The sequence below is a fragment of the Onychomys torridus genome, chromosome 4 (assembly GCF_903995425.1).
Source record: "Onychomys torridus chromosome 4, mOncTor1.1, whole genome shotgun sequence".
NCBI lineage: Eukaryota > Metazoa > Chordata > Mammalia > Rodentia > Cricetidae > Onychomys > Onychomys torridus.
In genome coordinates, this window is record NC_050446.1 from 29628439 (window position 1) to 29646371 (window position 17933).

The following is a 17933-nucleotide window of genomic DNA, read 5'->3' on the forward strand; positions in this document are numbered from 1 at the left end:
GAGAGTTCAAGGCCAGCCTGGGCTACAGAGTGAGTTCCAAGAAAGGTGCAAAGCTATACAAAGAAACCCTGTCTCAAAAAACAAAACAAAACAAAACAACAACAACAAAAAAAAAAAAAAAACAAACAAACAAAAAAAAAAAAACAGGGGTTGGGGATTTAGCTCAGTGGTAGAGTGCTTGCCTAGCAAGCACAAGGCCCTGGGTTCGGTCCTCAGCTCTGGAAAAAAACAAAACAAAACAAAACAAAACAAAACAAAAAAACAATAATAACAAAAACCTCAAAATGTTTGCAGATCATATTTGCTGATGAGTTTATGCCTAGAACCAGAAGTATTATTTAAGGTGCTAAGGTTATATGAATAAACACCTGCCCAAAGGAGATGTATGAGTGAACAGTCAGGGAAACAGGAAAAGATGGGTCACCCCCCCCCCCCCCAAAACAAGGTTTCTCTGTGTAACAGTCCTAGCTGTCCTGGAACTCACTTTGTAGACCAGGCTGGCCTCGAATGCACTGAGATCTGCCTATCTCTGCCTCCTGAGTACTGGGGTTAAAAGCATGCACCCCACCGCCAGGCAAGATGTTTCATTCTTACTCACACTCTCAAGCTACCTAATGATTTCTCTTGCTGGGGAGGGCTCAGTGTTGAAACTGCTCTTTTGGAGGATCTGGGTTCAGTTCCTGGTACCTAAGTAGTGGTTCACAACTGTCTGTAACTCCAGTTCCAAGAGATCCAGTGGCCATTTTGACTTCTGCTTATATACATACAAATACATCAGGAAAGTGTAATGAAGAAAAGAGGATCTACAGGGAGCAGAGGACGTCCTACTAGAGTAAGTCCTGAGTGAATGTATTGTTGGCATGGAGTGGTCATACCAATGACTCTAAGACAAAGCCAGTCCCCACAGGGGCTAGGCTGAGACTGAAGGCAAAGCTTTCCTCAGGTGTCCTGCCGAGGTTTATGGACAGCTGATCAGCTTATACAAACCAAAGTCCACTTCCCAGATGTTTACAGCCAGAGACTGCTCAGTGACCGCCTACTGACCCATCAAGCCAGCCTGACAGAGACTATCAGAAGCAATATTTTGGACTGAAGAATAAGCACAGAAGAGAGGCTACAGGGGGCAAAACAAATGAGCTTTAATTACTGAAGTGCAAATTAGGACCAAGACAACAGACAACGAGCAACTCCACCCCCAAAATTTGGTATGAATTGCTTCAATTCTCTAATCAAGAGAAATGGGTAAGCTGAAAGGATTAAGAGACAAATACATATTTCTGCAGTCTACAAGAAGCTTTAAAAAATAGGTACCACCTTAAAGTAAAATGATGGAAAAGAGTATTTCAACAAATAAGCTAGGAGACAAGCAGGTGGAACTATCCTATTATCTGACAAAATAGACTGCAAACTTCATTCTAATCAAGGGAACAATTAACCAAGAAGACATTACATTTCTAAACATATCTTGTGCCAAACTCTGGCACACCCAATTTCATAAAAAGTATACTTCTGGAATTAAAGACAAGATTAACTCCCAACTAAATAACAGGTGACTTCACTCCCCTATTTTCTCCAAGAGACAGGTTATCTGGATAAAAACAAACAAAAAAGTCTGAATTGAATGCCCTTATACATCAAATAGGCCAGATAGCAACAGAATATTCCAACTGACACTAAAAAACTATACATTCTACCCAGCAGCCCATGGATGGTTCTCTAAAATGACCACATTCTGAGACAAATCAATTCTTACAAACCAAATTCAGAACAATTGAAATAATTTCATTTATCTGTTCTGACCACAATGTAATGAAGCTTAAAATCAACAGTAAACGTCTAGTAATTATAAAAATCTAGAACTCATGGAGATTAAATAGCACATTAGTGAAATATATACATAGATATATGAAACAGTATCACTGTAATACAAAAACTAGGTAAAAACATGACAATGTAAAACAAACTACAGGCCGATAGAGTACGGAGGTAGACATCTTTAATACAATACCTACAACCGCATTGGCACATATCAAAAAGATGATCATGATCAAATTGACTTATCTCAGAGATGCAGGGATAATTCAATATATGTAAGTCAATAAATATAATAAGTCACATGAATGGACTTTAAGACAAAAATTACATGCTTATTTTAATTGATGTAGAAAGTCTTTTTGACAAAATTCAGTGCCAGTTGAGGAGGGCATATGCCTTTAATTGTAGCACTCAGGATCTCTGTGAGTTCGAGCCCAGCCTGGTCAACAGATTGAGTTCCAGGACAGCCAGGGCTGCTGTTAACCAGAGAAATCCTGTCTCAACCCCCCCCCCCCCAAAAAAAAATCCAACATGTCTTCCTGATAAAAGTTTTTAGGGAGTGTGACTGGAGGCAATATACCTCCACAGAGGCTGTAGTTGGCAAATCTTGAAGCACTAGCTACAGTTGTAAGATGAGAAGGAAATTAGAGGATGCAAGTTGGAAAAGAAGTCAATGTTTATTTGCAGATACTATATTTTGATCCCAAAAATTCTACAGGAAAACCTCTAGAAATGATCAACACTTTTAGCAAGGTGCCAGGATACACAATCAACTTAGAAAATTCAGTAGCCAATAGCAGCAAGCAGGTTAAGAAAGAGATCACAGAAGTATTCCTACTCACAATAGCCTCAAAAAATATCTTGGAGTAAACCTAGCCAAGGGGGTGAAAAACCTCTACTACACAAACTTGAATCACTGAAGAAAGAGACTGAGGAAGACACTAGAAAATGGAAAGACCTCCCATGCTCATGGATTGGTAGAATTAATACTGTGAAAACGGTCGTCCTACCAAAAGCTGTTTACAGCTTCAATGCAGTCCTAATCAACCCCCCTGGGGGGGGCTCTTAAAATTTCATATGAAACCACAAAAGACCCCCAGATAGCCAAAGCAATCCTGAGCACAAAGAACAAGTTTGGAGGGACTACCATTAGGTTTCAAGATGATTACAGAGCTATAAGTGATAAAAATAGAGTGGCACTGAAACAAAAATAGACGTGTGGCTCAACGAAACAAAACAGTATCAGACCATGAGTCCACATAACTTCAGCCATTTGATATCTGAACAAAGAACCAAAATCCACATTGGAGAAAACAACATTTTCAACAAATGGGGCTGGGAAAACAATGTCCCCGTGTAGAAGAATAAAATTAGACCCGTCTCTATCACCTGCAGAAAAGTAAACCCCAAATGGATCAAAGACCTCAATATGAAACATGAATGTTGAAACTGCTAGAATAAAATGTAGGCAGTGCCCTTCAAAATGTAGATAAAGGAAGGACTTTCCAAGTAAGATCCATTTACCCGGGAGCAAAGGCCAACAATGGACAAGTGGGACCTCATCAAACTGCAAAGTTTCTGCGTGGCAAATGAAATGTTCAAGCCTACAGAGTGGAAGAGAATCTTAGCCAGCTATACATTTTCTAGAAGATTAATATCCAGGGTACACAGACACTCTGAAAATCCATGTGGAGAATCCTCAAAATAGATTTTAGAGAAAAGATCTACCATATGAGCCATCTCCATAACTCCTTGGCATGTGCCCGAAGTATCTGATGATACTACTCTGCAGATGCTTGTTCACCCACAGTCACTGATTCTCTACTCAGCAATAGCCAGGAACTGCAAATTCCTAAACATTCTTCAGCTGATGAGTGGAGAATGAAAATGTACATATACACAATGGAATACTTTTCAGCTAATAAATCATGAAATCTGCAGGTAAATGGATGGGCTACATATTATCCTGAGTAAGGTAACCCACACTAGAAATATACGTGCCACATGTTCTCTTTTATTTATGGATCCTAGTTGTGTGTGTGTGTGTGTGTGTGTGTGTACCCTGGAATAACTGCAGAAACCAGGGAAGTGGAGACAAGGGGCTCTAGAGAGAGGACCAGCAAGACAGGTGCTGACTGGGGGGATGGGAAAAATGAGGAGAGGGCTTTAGCTGGCGAGAGGGGAGTCGGGATAAAGAAAACCACAGGGAATCATTTTATGTTTACCTAAAATTACACCTATAGAATATAATAAATACATATTACATATATTATTATATTTCTTTAATGAAGTGATGTCAGCAGAGTGGTAATGCTATCCCAAAGAGCCATACACTAACAAAAACTCTAGTACTAGGCATGAAAACCTCCTTTGGAGTTGTTGGAAGAGGAGTCCAAGAGACCCCCAAAACCAAATAGGCTATTCTTATTGCCCTTCATTGCTCTCCATAATTTGAAAGTAAGTGCCTATTGCTGAAGATACTACCTACTTCAGACACAGGACTTGTGGAAATCCAGCTGGATGTGACCTCCAAGCCTCCTCCTCAAGGACTAGCTCTCAATATCTGAAGGTGCTTTGCAAGCTGCCAAAGGAGAAAACCAACAGACCTACCCAGCTGTGATGCTTATGAACTACAAAAATGACCGGGACAGCAAGGTATTCCTAAAGGGCAATAATGATATTTACATCTTGGCCATAACCAACAGCTGTCTAACTGGACTTCAGGCCTGCTCAGTGGAGAGTATTATACACCTAGCCAACTACCCAATGGGACCTAGAGGAGAATCTCTTACTGCCGCTTTCCTAAACCAGTATAATCTCTTAACTGCATTCTACTTATCCTTACACCTGCAGATGAGTATACCTCTTATCCCCCACCAAAGAAGCTAGAGGACCAGGATGCCTGCTGCAGGACTGTACCTAATATAAAGGTGAAGGAAGGTGCAGCCATGAACCCTCAACAATATGGCTGCCTAAACAAGACTTCAACAACTGGGAGAAATCTTACAAGGCCATACCCCTACATGAAGAGCTATAGGCAACTAATGATAGAGCAGAATCAGTCTGGAAAGAGCCCCATAATTGGTTATCTAATACTAAGTGGTCAGCACTAAATACATATACATATAAGCAACCTTTTATGACCCAGTAGGATGTATTTATATATTTATATGCATTTATACATGTTATAATCAGAATGAAAAAGAAAACAAAACCAAATACACCAATGTAGTAATTTGTGTCTGTTCCTCTTTACTTACTCCGGCTGTGGATGGGTGGGATGGGACAGAAGACAGTGTTGTCTGTTGGGTGGCAACTGAGGAGGACCGTTGCTGTGGGAGCTCAGTGGTTTTCACATGTTTGTATGCTACAAAGAACAAAGAAACAGCTTGTAAAGGCATGTGGTAGACAGCTCATCTGTGGGTATCAAGCACAGTTGTATTTTACTTCAATTAATGACTCTTGTGAAGAGAAGAGCTAGTAAAATTAAGAAAATTAAACATGTAGCTTCACGTAACTCCACAATTCTAGTCTTTTCTCAGAAAAGTAATGAACTTTTAAATTTAAAAAATTTGCTTAGTAAGCATCAGTGAGCTGACCTCATGGCTGTCAGTCCACAGCATCCATTGTTTTTGTTGGTGTTGTGTTCGTTTGACTGAGACAAAATCTCTATGTAGCCCAGGCTGCCCCAGGTTTGCAATCCCACGCCAGAGCCTCCCAAATGCTGGGGTTACTGTTGTGCATGACCACGCCCATCTTGAACATCTACTTGTACCTGTTGAGGTTGCAGAGAAGAAGGCACCTCCATCACTGTACGTGGAAAGGTGCTGGTCTGCAGAGTGCTCAGACTTCTCCTCACCCCCACTGATACTCAGTGCACTGGCAGATCGAGACTGCTCCCGGCTCCGGCGTTGAGCTTGGGCTGGGAGACAGGCAACAGAGATAAGGTTTCTACAGCAGTGATGCCTCCATCATGCTGTTTGTTTTTGTCAAATGTAGTTCTGAGTGGTTTTCTATGGCTTACATGCAATTCTTCTAGTGTATAGCTGTTCTCCTTTTCAGAGGAGAACTTTGGCCAAAGGCGGCAGAAGGAAGTGTCAGACTTGTGTCTGTCTTTAACCACAGGGCCTTCCCACCACCCCATTCTCCTGGCTCACTTCAGTGAATAAAGGGCCATCACATTCATATTTCAGTTTCTCCAGAAATACCTCCCTCACTTCCAGATAGATGGAGGTGTCTTTCCTGTGTTGCAAGTACAACCTTAAAACTGTATATGTCAGGGTAGGTCTCTCTTTATCCACAGACTACAGCATAAACCCTTAAAGAACAGCATAGCATACTTTAAGAAAGCCCAAACAAACAGAAAGTAAGATCTCCCCACGGAGCCCTGGCTGGCCTGGAACTCAATGTGCAGAACAAGTTAGGTTCTGCCTCCCGATTACTGGGGTTAAAGGAATACACAGCAATGTCTGGCCCAATGGTTTGTCTTCTCTATGAGCAGACATTATGAGTATGTGCCACTACCCTTGTGAATATCCCCCCAACACGAATAGTTCAAAATGTTCCTGATGAACATGTGTTTGTCTATGTATTTTATTACCACCTCTTCTTTAACTTACTGACTTTTCTCTTTAGGAAAATACAGAAATGATAATAACGGCATCTGAAGGAGCCGTAAAGTGAAACAGTTTGTCACAGTCTTTTCCTACACTGAGCATGCTTAGTTTGGCCCACCAGTCAGTGAGCAAGTGCAGAAGATGAAAGGGAAGGGAAGGACTGCTTCTTGACTCTAGTCCACTAGAAGGTGGTGTTTCTGGCACGAGTCTCTGGGAGTGTGCATACCATTAATCATGTGTAAACTTCGGGACTGGATGTTGTCTTCTGCTGGGTCGTAGTCAAAAACTGAACCAGGGTTAGTACGCCAGACACGCAGACCTGAAAGGAAAGCCAGCAGTCAGGGGGGAAAATGCTCTCACGTTTGTCTGTACCTTAGAACCAAGCAGGAGGGTTGGCAGTCACAGGAGGGCTCGGCTTCCTGCTTAGCACAGGTTCTGGTCTAAGGATGAAGATGGCAGCCGGTGCCTCTGAGACCTCAGCTTTGCAAACTGGCTAAAGGGGCTTTCTTTCACAGACGTGTCCTTGTCCTCCATTTGGTACAGCCATCGCTGTGTTGTTGGGTACCTGTAATAGTGTCTTGATCCTGGTCATTCCGTCTTGGTTCCATTTCTACGACTTTCCTTTGAATACCTCGGTAGTTAATGTCACTGAAGTCCTGTGTGTTTTTCTTTACTCGTTCAGTGATAGGATCTGTCACCACTGGTGTGAAGCAGCCTTTGTGTTTCTCAAAGTCTTCATGATATTTCACCTGAAATAGGAATTTACTTTATGAAGATACGATAGTGTGACCGATCTCTGAACATGTTCCACAGGCTGGCCAGCCGATCATAAAGAATTCTTGTGGCTGGGGGGATGGCTCAGCAGGCAAGAGCATGTGTTGTTCTCGCAGGGGACCTGGGTTCAGTTTCCCAGCACACATGAGGCAGTTCACAAACACATGTAACTCCAGTTCCAGGAGATCTGATACCCTCCTTCTGGCCTCTGCAGGCATTGCACACACATAGTAAACACACAGACGGGCAGGCACATACATATAAAAAATACATTTAAAAATCAATTCCTGGCTTACTGTTGAGATGTGCCGTTGGGTCTCCCTTACTCGCCTCATCTCTGGTGTATCTAGCACATAGGCAGCTTTGCCTTGTATTTGTTTCCGGAAGCTATCAGAATAAAGAACCTGTGGAGGAGAGACCATGCGTGGGCACAGGGCATGGTTCTCTTCTCATTCAAAGAGGTCAGCAGACTCGAATGGAAGGAACTGGTAAGGGAAGTCTGAGTCAACAACTGGTGGCCAGACATTGGACCAGCAGTTTACCAGGTCAGAACAAGGACAGGCAAGGCTTACATCAGAAGTCACAAGACTTGTTTTGACTTTGAAAATGAAACATTTTCATTTTCAAAGGAGAAGGGACGCAGGGTAAATCTGAAAAGAGGAAGAAAGTGGCCTCTTGAATTGACTAGGAATTGCAATACCAGTGCCAGAATAGTTGATGGTATTTTGCTTTAACTCTGATACTGACAGGACTTTGAAAGACCTGGCCTTTGAAGCACACAGCCATTAGGTAATGTCCAGATTACATAAACCAATATGCCCCAACCAAAATCAGAGTCTTCCAGACACAATACGCAAGAAGATTAATGTGAAGATAGTAATTTCTGGGTATTACCATTTAACGAAATACCTTAGAAATAACAGCGGGAGGTAGAAGATGTTAGGGGTCAATTTGTTACAGCTGGTTATGAAAAGCTGCCTTAGAGTCAAGTGTAACAGGAGGAAAACCAGAGGCAATTACTGTCTGTTTAGTATGATCATTTGGAATGGAAAACCACGGCTGTGTTAATTTCAGTGTAAATTTTCAGTGAAAGAAGTGCACATGTTTACGATGTTAAAACATTTTCCAGGATGTTGCATTATCTGTCATTTTAAATTTTAGTGTCATTTCCAGTTTAAATAACAAAGGCCTGTATTCAGGGTGTTAAAATGTTAATTCCAGCTTGTCCCACTGCTCTGTTTAGTTGGGAAATACCGAGCTAATGTTTTCTTGGTTGCGCTTAGCTCTCTCCATCTCTGGAGTGACAGGGGTTGGAGTTGCTTTTCTCATATTCTCTTTGTACAATACCTAGAGGAGCCAAGAGAGTATCCCGACATCAGAAAGCAAGAGGAAAAACAGTTTTGAAAAGTCATCAATTTAGCTGTTGTTATTAGCTCAACAACATCACACAGTATGAGAAACACCTCAGGAGGAGAAAGCCATTAACATGTTACAGTAGAAAGCAAGAGATAAAAGGCTTGAACTCAGTGTCAACTAGCAAGGTTGGATTGTTGTATTTAAGTGACCAAGGAAGAATTCTAAAAGGTATCAAGTCCTGGAGACACTGTGAGAAAAATTAGTGGTATTGCCATGATGATCAAGCTCGTTAGAATTTTAATGGTTTATTTTTCCCCTCAAATACCGAGCTAAAGTTTTCTTGATTGCGTTTGACTCTCTCCATCTCAGGAGTAAAGGGTGTGGGGGTTGCTTTCCCCATGTTCTCTTTGTATAGCACCTGTGAGAAACAAAGTTGTACCTAAAAGTCACTCACCAGGAGGCAATCTTCACTATTAAATATAAATCCAGTTGGGGAGGGACAGAGACATTAGGTGTAACCTGTTGCTGTTAGTGAGACTTAGCCCTCCAGTAAAAAGCAAAAAGGGTTAATGGCAATGATAATGGCAATGATACCTGTGTGTGAAAAGGGTTAATGGCAAAGATACCTGTGTGATATTTAAAGGAGATGAAGCATAACTGGCATTTTATTTGATTTTATCCTTGGAAGGGATTAGGAGCAGGCCAAATTGCAAGAGTTACTTTGTAAAATTAGAAGCATTTTCATTTCTCAAGACAATACCGAGCTAAGGTTCTCTTGATTGCGTTTGACTCTCTGCATCTCCGGAGTGACGGGGGTTGGGGTGGCTTTCCCCACATTTTCTTTGTACAAAACCTACAGGAGTCCAGTGGATCCAAAAAAATCCAAAAGGGAGACACAACAACAAAAGATTACAATTACCAGAAGAAGCAGCGGAAGGCTACAGTAACTTTCGATCAGGCCCCCGGGCACCAAATCATTTAGGCCCTGAGGTTAGATAGCAGTCTGTTTGCAAGGGAGAAGTTGACGGCAGTTAGAGCAAGACACACGTTTCTATGGTACAACCTTGCCCTGAACTTGCAGATTCCAACTGAGAATGTTCCAGAAAGGATGCAGCCCTACCATCATTTTCCCTAGTATGTGACTGTCAGTCCTGACACATCGTCTAAATGCCAGTTCTCATGAGGGCCTGTATTACAGAGGTTGAAGGGGCCCCAATACCACAGCTGTTTAATGGGTCTTTTTGCAGCACGGGCTCTCTCTCATACAGAGTAAAATTGTAGACCCCAGGCAAGTGTTTCTCTTACTCTTCCATCTTCGTAGTCTGCTTATTTAATTCACTAAATGAATTCTTTCACACTCATCAGCCATGATAAATGTTTTTAATAATTACATTGCCAGAATGGAAAAGCAACATCCATGTCCTGACAAATCCTCAACCTCAGTGTCTTCCCTGGTGTCTTTCTAGGTGACCTGGGAGATTTAGGACACGACACAGCACTAAGGAGGGATTCTCTTCCAGTAGTCCCTCCATGTCCATGAATAGTCAGTGAATAGAATGGTCAGTGTCAGCTGAGAGCTTGTTAGAAATGCCTGTACTTTACTTCATACGGACAAATGAAGGGAGCATGGGTCAGACCCAGAAACCTGGTTTAATCAGCATCCAGGTGATTCTGATGGAGAAACCTTCAGGTGGTGTAAATGCTGAGCAAGAACTTCTCTACTAAAAACTAACATCCCCACGAACCTTATCCCCAGTTATTGACAGATTACTACCAGAGAGCACAAGCTTGAAGGAAATAGATCTTTATAGTTAGCACTAAAGATCAGAATAAAGACAAAATCAAAATGAAGATCACTAAGACAAAAAGGCTTCTTGGTGACATTTTCCTCTTTAGCAAGTTATTCAAATGTGAAAAACACCACTGGATCGAGTTTACACCTTTATCTATGGAAGAGGATGAAGAGCTACTTTCCCCAAGGTCTCTCTCTCTGCCCATGTCTGTCATGGTAGGGCTGGGGACATGGCTTAGTGTGAGAGCCTGTCTTAGCCTGTGGAAGGTCCTGCGAACTGATCCTCTGTACCACAAAAGATTAAGATCTGGTGGAGTGAACCCCAAACCATCAAGGACTTCAATATTCAATAAATAGCCCCTTTATACTCCCTATTCTACCCATCAAGGTTCCCCCAAGTTTTTCAAGCACACAAAGAGACCATGGGTATAGCAGAGAGTAAGTCTGGGGAGAAGTGAGCAGAAGAATATTTTGTAGGAAAATGTGTTACCTTGATATTAGAATTTTAAATGGAATAAAGCAATTTTGTTATGAAGTTAAGGCTAGGAACAAAGGATAAATGTAGTCAAGAAATGGACCAGACTTAAGGTGCCTTTTAAAAGGATTAATAGGAATTATTTTGTCATTGAAGTAGTTTTACAATCACCAAAGAATTAATTTTTTTTTTTTTGCCAGAGTACCGAGCTAATATTCTCTTGATTGTGTTTGACTCTCTCCATCTCTGGAGTGATGGGTAAAGGGGTTCCCTTGCCCATGTTTTCTTTGTATAGCACCTGTACGATGAGAAATTATCAGAGAAAACAATGGTAAATGACATTTCATTGAAAGGCAAGATCAACTTCTTTGGTACAAATTAACAGGAATCAGGAGTTATATGCTGACAAGTTGCTGTGTGCTGTTTAGGACGCGGTTACTGGGCTGGGAAGCTGTGTGTCACAGAAGCAAGGACATAAACTGCTAGTTAAGAAAGGCCATTAGAGTTATCCACACTGTTTCCCCCCCCCCCCCATCTTTGGTAGCTCCTAAGCAAATGCGGGGATTTGAGATGGTTAGAACTTGGTTTTGTTATCCACAAAACTAAAATTTTTACTTCTTTTTGTTAAAAAAAAAATTGTTTAAAAGTATCAGGTGAAGTAAAAAGGTCGAACACACAGATGAGAGAGAAAATCCTTTTACAAAGATACATCAGAAGCAAGGAAGGGAAGAGGTCTAAATGATGAGCTTGGTTCTGGAGGTAAGTGGCATCTCCCCACCCCCTGCTTCTTTCCAAAATACCGAGCTAAGGTTCTCTTGATTGTGTTTGACTCTCTCCATCTCGGGAGTGATGGGGATTGGAGTTCCTGTTCCCAGGTTTTCTTTGTATAGCACCTGTATGATAAGAGGCATGCAGAACAAAAGGCCATCAGTCACTTTCCCTCCCTGGTGGAGCGGCTGGCTGTGGGGAGGCAAAGAGGAAGAGGAGTTAGAGATGGGGAAAATGCCAAAGCTTCAACCTGGAAGAGGAAAGGATTGCAGGAAGGAGCTGCGGAGAGGAAGACATTAAGGGGGTTCTGTTATTTGTGTTGTTTGGGCTCATTTCTGCAGCACAAGCAATGAAGAGTACCAGGAAAGGGAGAAATTAGTTGTCATGATTATGAGAGAAAACCGGGAGGTAGAAACCAAACCAAGAAAGTTATTTTCATAAATCATGTAAAGGATGTTTGAGTTTTAGAAGTACCATCTATGGGAAGATTCATACATACTTTTATTGACTTTCCAATGAAGTCAACATATTTAATTTTTAGTCTGGGTAAACATATTGGGAATAATTATGTTGAAGGTAACTAGAGTAATGATAAAATGCTAAAAAGGAACTTGGAAAGGATTATGCAGGTGCCAGGAGAGGGTAAGATTAGCATAGGAAATGAGCTGGAGGCCAGATCTTCACAGAATGGTGCTTTTGAAGCTGTGTGTTCATGTCACATTTGTCAAAGCAAGGTAAACACGGATGCTGAGACATCAAGGGTGTTATTTTTTTTTAAGCTGGAATACTTTTAATGATAGGTTAATGTTTAGCCAAGGGAACTGGCTCATGGGAAATGGCAGCATTAAGTTGGATACAAAATAGGTCATGTTTTAGATACTGGGGTGAGTTAATTAGATTTTAAAATTCTAGTCATTAATCTTTTAAAAAGCATTTTAAAAATAGTTAAAGGGATTTTTTGTTTTTTGTTTTGTTTTTGTTTTTTTAAATACCGAACTAAAGTTTTCTTGATTGTGTTTGACTCGCTCCATCTCTGGAGTGATGGGAATTGGAATCCCTTTCCCAAGGTTCTCTTTGTACAATACCTGTAGGACACAAGAAAGCATGGGGGATGGGGAGGGGACACAAGCAGTCAGACTATGAAATATGACATCCAGCATGGAAGACCACGCCCACTGCCCTGGTGCTGTGTGATTACAGCTCATCTGTTCAACTTTCTACTCTAACCCACAGAATTAGGGAGAAATACAGTTCTATGAGAGCATAGAAATTCTCACTACGCAAGAGACAAGTCTTGACTGGGTCAGCAGTTTTTTTTCTACAAAAAACATTTGTCTTAGCACATAAGAGGCTTTTACAACTACAGACTGAATCTCTGACTAAATTAGTCTTTGTTAAGGTTACAGAAATAATCAAACCCAGAAATCCATGTTTAATATATAGTCTTTCCTATAGTATCTAAAAGGCCTATGTACCAATGGACAATGTTGTCTAATATAACCAGTGTCAAATTAACACAAATCATATTTTAACAAAGAAAAAGTTGTCCAGGGGCCATTAGAATTATTAGTTTCAAATAGATATACATAATAACACACTGTAATGTAGAAATAACTAAAATATCATTTTCCCCAAAAGAGAATAATGAAGTCGTAGGAAAAACAGTAAGTGAAACACCCCAAAAGACACATCAGCACTCAATGAAAACTTACTGGAATTGAGAAGTTGTTAGTGAGGAGTAATTATGAACCAAACAGATGTGGAGTCAAAGGAATTTACTGATCTAATTGTGTGAAAGGGGAATTGTTTCACAGAAAATCAAACTGCTAGGAAGGACTTGAACCACATTCAGATCAACTCTCCTCCCCCAAAGTGGGTCCAGTTAAATTTTCCGAGGATATGTGCATCTCCATTTCAGGCCCAGAAGTTCCTTACACGGAAGGATCACAGATTATTTATTATTGTAGTTTTTCAGGAACACCAGTTAATAAAACAGTAATGTAAATACATGTTCTGATTTAATTGGCATGTTTTTCCTTAGCACTAGGGAGGCTGAGGCAGGAGGATGGCACATTTAAAGCCACCCTGGACTACATAGTAAGATCCTGTCCTAAAAAAAAAAAAAATTGGAAAGCATAAATTTCTAGTTATAAAAAGGCTTGTTCAGGGCAACTATCAAAGCAGGCTTTTGGTCCAATGTGGAGCGTTTTTCTTTGCTGTTTACCCAGGTGAGGCCTGTGGTAAGGACACCACTTTTTCTAAGCAAAGGTGCTGTTTCTGCACACAGCCTTGGATCAGTGTCTTTTCTTGTTGCATGAACCCAGACCCATCAGATTCAAAGATTTCCATGTAAATACAAGCTTCCAGGTTTGCACTGTTCAGAAATCAGTTAGTTTCGAAAGTACCAGTACTAACGATGTGGAAAAGGAGAGGAACTAACTTTAAGCATTAAGTGGGAGCCCAAGCGGTAGAGCACTTGCCTGGTCTGGGCAAGGCCACGAGGCCAATCCCAACACTGCATACAGACACTAAATTAATAGAGATGTACCTATACATCTAACGTAAAGATGTTTCACAGGAGGATTTCAGAAAGTACAGAGCATTGAGATTAAACGGTAAGTAAAATATCTAGGACAGAGGGATTCAGTTGGTAAGTTTGTTTTTCAAGGAATTTGTTAAATTATTATAAAGGGATAAATAGTAAGAATTTTGTTTATCAAAATTATTCTTTTTAATATGGAGTTAAAGGAACTTTCTCGCAAATACCGAGCTAAAGTTTTCTTGATTGCGCTTGACTCTCTCCATCTCAGGAGTGACAGGCAGGGGGGTCCCCTTGCTCAGGTTCTCTTTGTACAAAATCTGCGTGCACAGAAGCAACAATCACATCAGCCTGGATCCATCTCTTAGGTAGATTTGAACTTAAAATAAATCTCCAAGAGTACTTGTTCTTTCAGAGAAGCAAAGTAAAACTAAGACACGGAGCAGCCATGGACCACTTTGTGCGTTTAGTTGCACACCACATAATGGCTGGTTCCTCCATGACATCAATGCATACACTGGGTCGCTTCACTTACACATACCTTCTCAAATACACAGGATTCAGCTTTATCAAACAGTGTTTAGCTAACTAAAGTTACTATCTATAAAGAGGTAGAGACAGCACTGAATCAGAAAAACAGAGGGCTTGGGGAGATGAATAAATATTCATAAACATTAAGATGGCATACTTTATCAACTTAGCAGTAATTCTGAATACATCCCTCAAAGGGAAGCTCACTTGCATCACAAAGAACACTCACTGATATAAGTAAATTTGTATTTCTGAGTTACTGTAAATTGGTCTGTTGTTTTCAAGTGAAGATGTTTAAGAATCATGACCATTAAGAAAAAGCTACAAAAAAAAAAAAAAAAATTCAAGCCACAATAAATATAGTTCTGATTAGTGCTGTCCTTTGCAGGAGGATGTTAGATTTTATTTTTGACCTGTACCACACTAGTTAGAACCGGAGGAAGGAAACTGATAATTTAAGGTTTTGAAGGAAAGTGATGCATAGCTGTGTTCAAAAAAAAAAGTTAAAATTTCACACCAGTATTAAAAGTTACATTAGATTTTGGTTGAAACCCTAAGTAATATTGGCATCATTCTTTCATTATATGAATTTAGTAATTTTACATTTGTATGTTAAAGACATCAATGTGATCGTTATTTTTAATAAGAATTAGTGTTGGGATTTTTGCCCCTGAGAAATACCGAGCTAAAGTTCTCTTGATTGCGTTTGACTCTCTCCATCTCTGGAGTGACAGCTGTAGGGGTTCCTTTCCCCAAACTCTCTTTGTACAAAACCTGTGAGATACAAGAAAGTACCCAGAAGACATTCAAAACAAGCCAGAGACAGAGGAAGGAGGGGGTGGGTGGTGGGTGGGGAGGGAGAGTTTAGACAGCAGTATTTAGTCAGCGCAATGCTTTCGCATGTTGCAATTTTAAAGATGAACTCTACATCTTAGAACAGAAAGATACAGTAGGAAGCACTGGGTTCTGGGGTGCCAGCACCCTGAGGAAGCTTGTTAATGCTGCTGACTGTATTTCAGATTTAGCTCACACCAGTCAGTTGCTAAACATGTTAAGGAGCATTGAGAAGAGTGGCCATTCTGGAGAGGATCAAGTGGCTTTCATCAGAGGGTGATACACAAACACACAAGGTCGTTAAATGTTACTTTGAAAAGTAGACTGCTAGGTTATTCTGGTAGTCTTTTTAAGGGAAAGAACTTCTTATTTCATATATCTGTAAATACCGAGCTAAAGTTCTCTTGATTGCGTTTGACTCTCTCCATCTCTGGGGTGACAGAGGTTGGAATGCCTGTTCCCAAGTTTTCTTTGTACATAACCTGCAGAATAATTAGAATATCCAAAAAGCAAAGTGACCGCAGGTACTTTAGGTGACAGGGACCTGAGAGCGTTTTGGTGAGTGTCCATAGAGACAAGCTGCCTTTGCAATATGAACTCGGGGCAAAGCAAGACAAAATCCATAAAAATTTGCAGAAATTTTGCCATCTTGAAAACTGGATCCTAAATTTTGCATTTTCCACAGTCAATACTCAGTATATTCTTGAAATGCATTAAATTATAACAACAAACTTAATTAACGAGAAACATGTTTGACCAGCATGCACAAAGCCTTGGGTTTAGTTGCCAGTAACCAGCCACTCAAAAAAAACAAAATACAAAAAAACCCCAACAAATCCATTGTATCCAGGCTTAATATCCTGTGCATACTAGGTCTACATACCTGTACTCAAAGCACATGTTGTCTGGTTTATAATTTTCTAACCATGCGGTATTCTAATCCCTCCTCCTTCAGAGTCATTGAGAATTTTATGTATTTCCTACTGTTTTACTATATATATATATATAATTGTGACAGGCTTCTTGCTACTTATCCCTGACTGGTGTGAAACTCCCAGGATCCCCCCTGCTTCAGCCTCCTGAGTGCTGGGATTACAGACATGCATACACCTCCAGCTTTAAGGAAACCTTAGGTGATCCCTAGTTGGACACTTGATATGAGCAGGCATAATTTGCATTTCAGGAACAGCATCTTTCTCTGAAATTTCTGCCATGATTTCGGGATCAAGTAAGTTAGTGCTTGTTGGTTGGTCTTTTTTCACTGTGTTTATTTATGTTTCATTTGTCGCATTGGTATTGAACCCAGGGCCTCATGTATGACAGGCAAGTGTTCCATCACTGAGCTATGTTCCCAGTCTCTGCATTAAATCTATGGGTTTTTGTTTGTTGTTTCTTTTTTCTTTTTTTTTTTTTTCAAGACAGAGTTTCTCTGTATAGTTTTGGTGCCTGTCCTGGATTTCGCTCTAATAGACCAGGCTGGCCTCGAACTCACAGAGATCCGCCTGGCTCTGCCTCCCGAATGCTGGGATTAAAGGTGTGCGCCACCCTTGTTTCTTTTTTATCGAGCACTATTGAAGGACTGTAAATTTTAACAAAAAGAGTAAGGGATCCTCACTTTCTAATTCTTATCTCCTTTCCTCTTAGTAAGTTGCAGCCTAAGCTCAGCATGGTGGTACACGCGTGAATCCCATCACACGGAGGCAGAGGCAGGTGGACCACCAGAACAGAACAAAACTACAGAAAGACAAGAAGTTACAACCCAAAGCAACACAGAACCCCTGGGCTTGTTTTCTTTTCAGGTTAGTGGACAGGAAATTCAAAATAAAGTTTACAATACAGCGAAGTATAAGGAGTAACGGGGAATGAGCTGCAACTGAGGTCTCTTGGTTACTTCTGTGATCTGAGGGGGACCAGGGAGGAGGCACAGCATCCCTAAGCATGAGAGGCCTTTGGCAGAAGGAAGGGATGGATGGAACTAGGGTACCAGTTGAGGGGTAGCCCATCACACAAATGCATGCTGGGTAAGAGTCTGTACCGAGCTAATGTGCTTCTGGGTCTCCTTGACGCGTTTCACTTCAGGCAGGTCAGGGATGGGAGTTCCTTGACCAATTGCTTCTTTATACTTGACCTATGTGGAAAGGGGACACAAAGGTATAAGTGCATGCTGAAATCTTCCCACCACATGTGGATGGTTGATTAGTAGTCCTGTATTATTCAGGGGGTTGAAGATTGTACACGTTTAGTACACTTTCTACTACCCAGCTCTCCTTTAGTTATATTTGTATTGTCTTGAGACAAGACCTCACTCTGTAGACCAGGCTGACCTCAGACTCACCAAGATCTCCCCTCTTCTGCCTCCTGAGTGGTAGTGTAAAGGTATGCACCATCACACCCAGATTGCCTTTTTCCTCGTTAAGTGTTCGCCATGCACTG

The 17933-nt window shown here is 40.9% G+C and overlaps 1 protein-coding gene across 2 annotated transcripts in view; it reads right to left on the reverse strand.

The window, feature by feature from the left end:
* Positions 1 to 17933, reverse strand: part of Neb (nebulin) — a 197348-nt gene that overhangs the window by 822 nt on the left and 178593 nt on the right. Inside the window, exons 135-146 of one of the 2 annotated variants that reach the window (XM_036184940.1) lie at positions 17536 to 17628; positions 15890 to 15982; positions 12589 to 12681; positions 11034 to 11126; positions 9322 to 9414; positions 8887 to 8979; positions 8460 to 8552; positions 7502 to 7609; positions 6997 to 7180; positions 6658 to 6750; positions 5591 to 5737; positions 5076 to 5182 (exon numbers count right to left, since the gene is read on the reverse strand). In XM_036184940.1, the coding sequence (XP_036040833.1) occupies positions 5076 to 5182; positions 5591 to 5737; positions 6658 to 6750; positions 6997 to 7180; positions 7502 to 7609; positions 8460 to 8552; positions 8887 to 8979; positions 9322 to 9414; positions 11034 to 11126; positions 12589 to 12681; positions 15890 to 15982; positions 17536 to 17628 (1290 nt within the window). Of the gene's footprint in view, positions 1 to 5075; positions 5183 to 5590; positions 5738 to 6657; positions 6751 to 6996; positions 7181 to 7501; positions 7610 to 8459; positions 8553 to 8886; positions 8980 to 9321; positions 9415 to 11033; positions 11127 to 12588; positions 12682 to 15347; positions 15441 to 15889; positions 15983 to 17535; positions 17629 to 17933 lie in introns of both variants that reach the window. The other variant, XM_036184939.1, reaches the window with a different exon arrangement.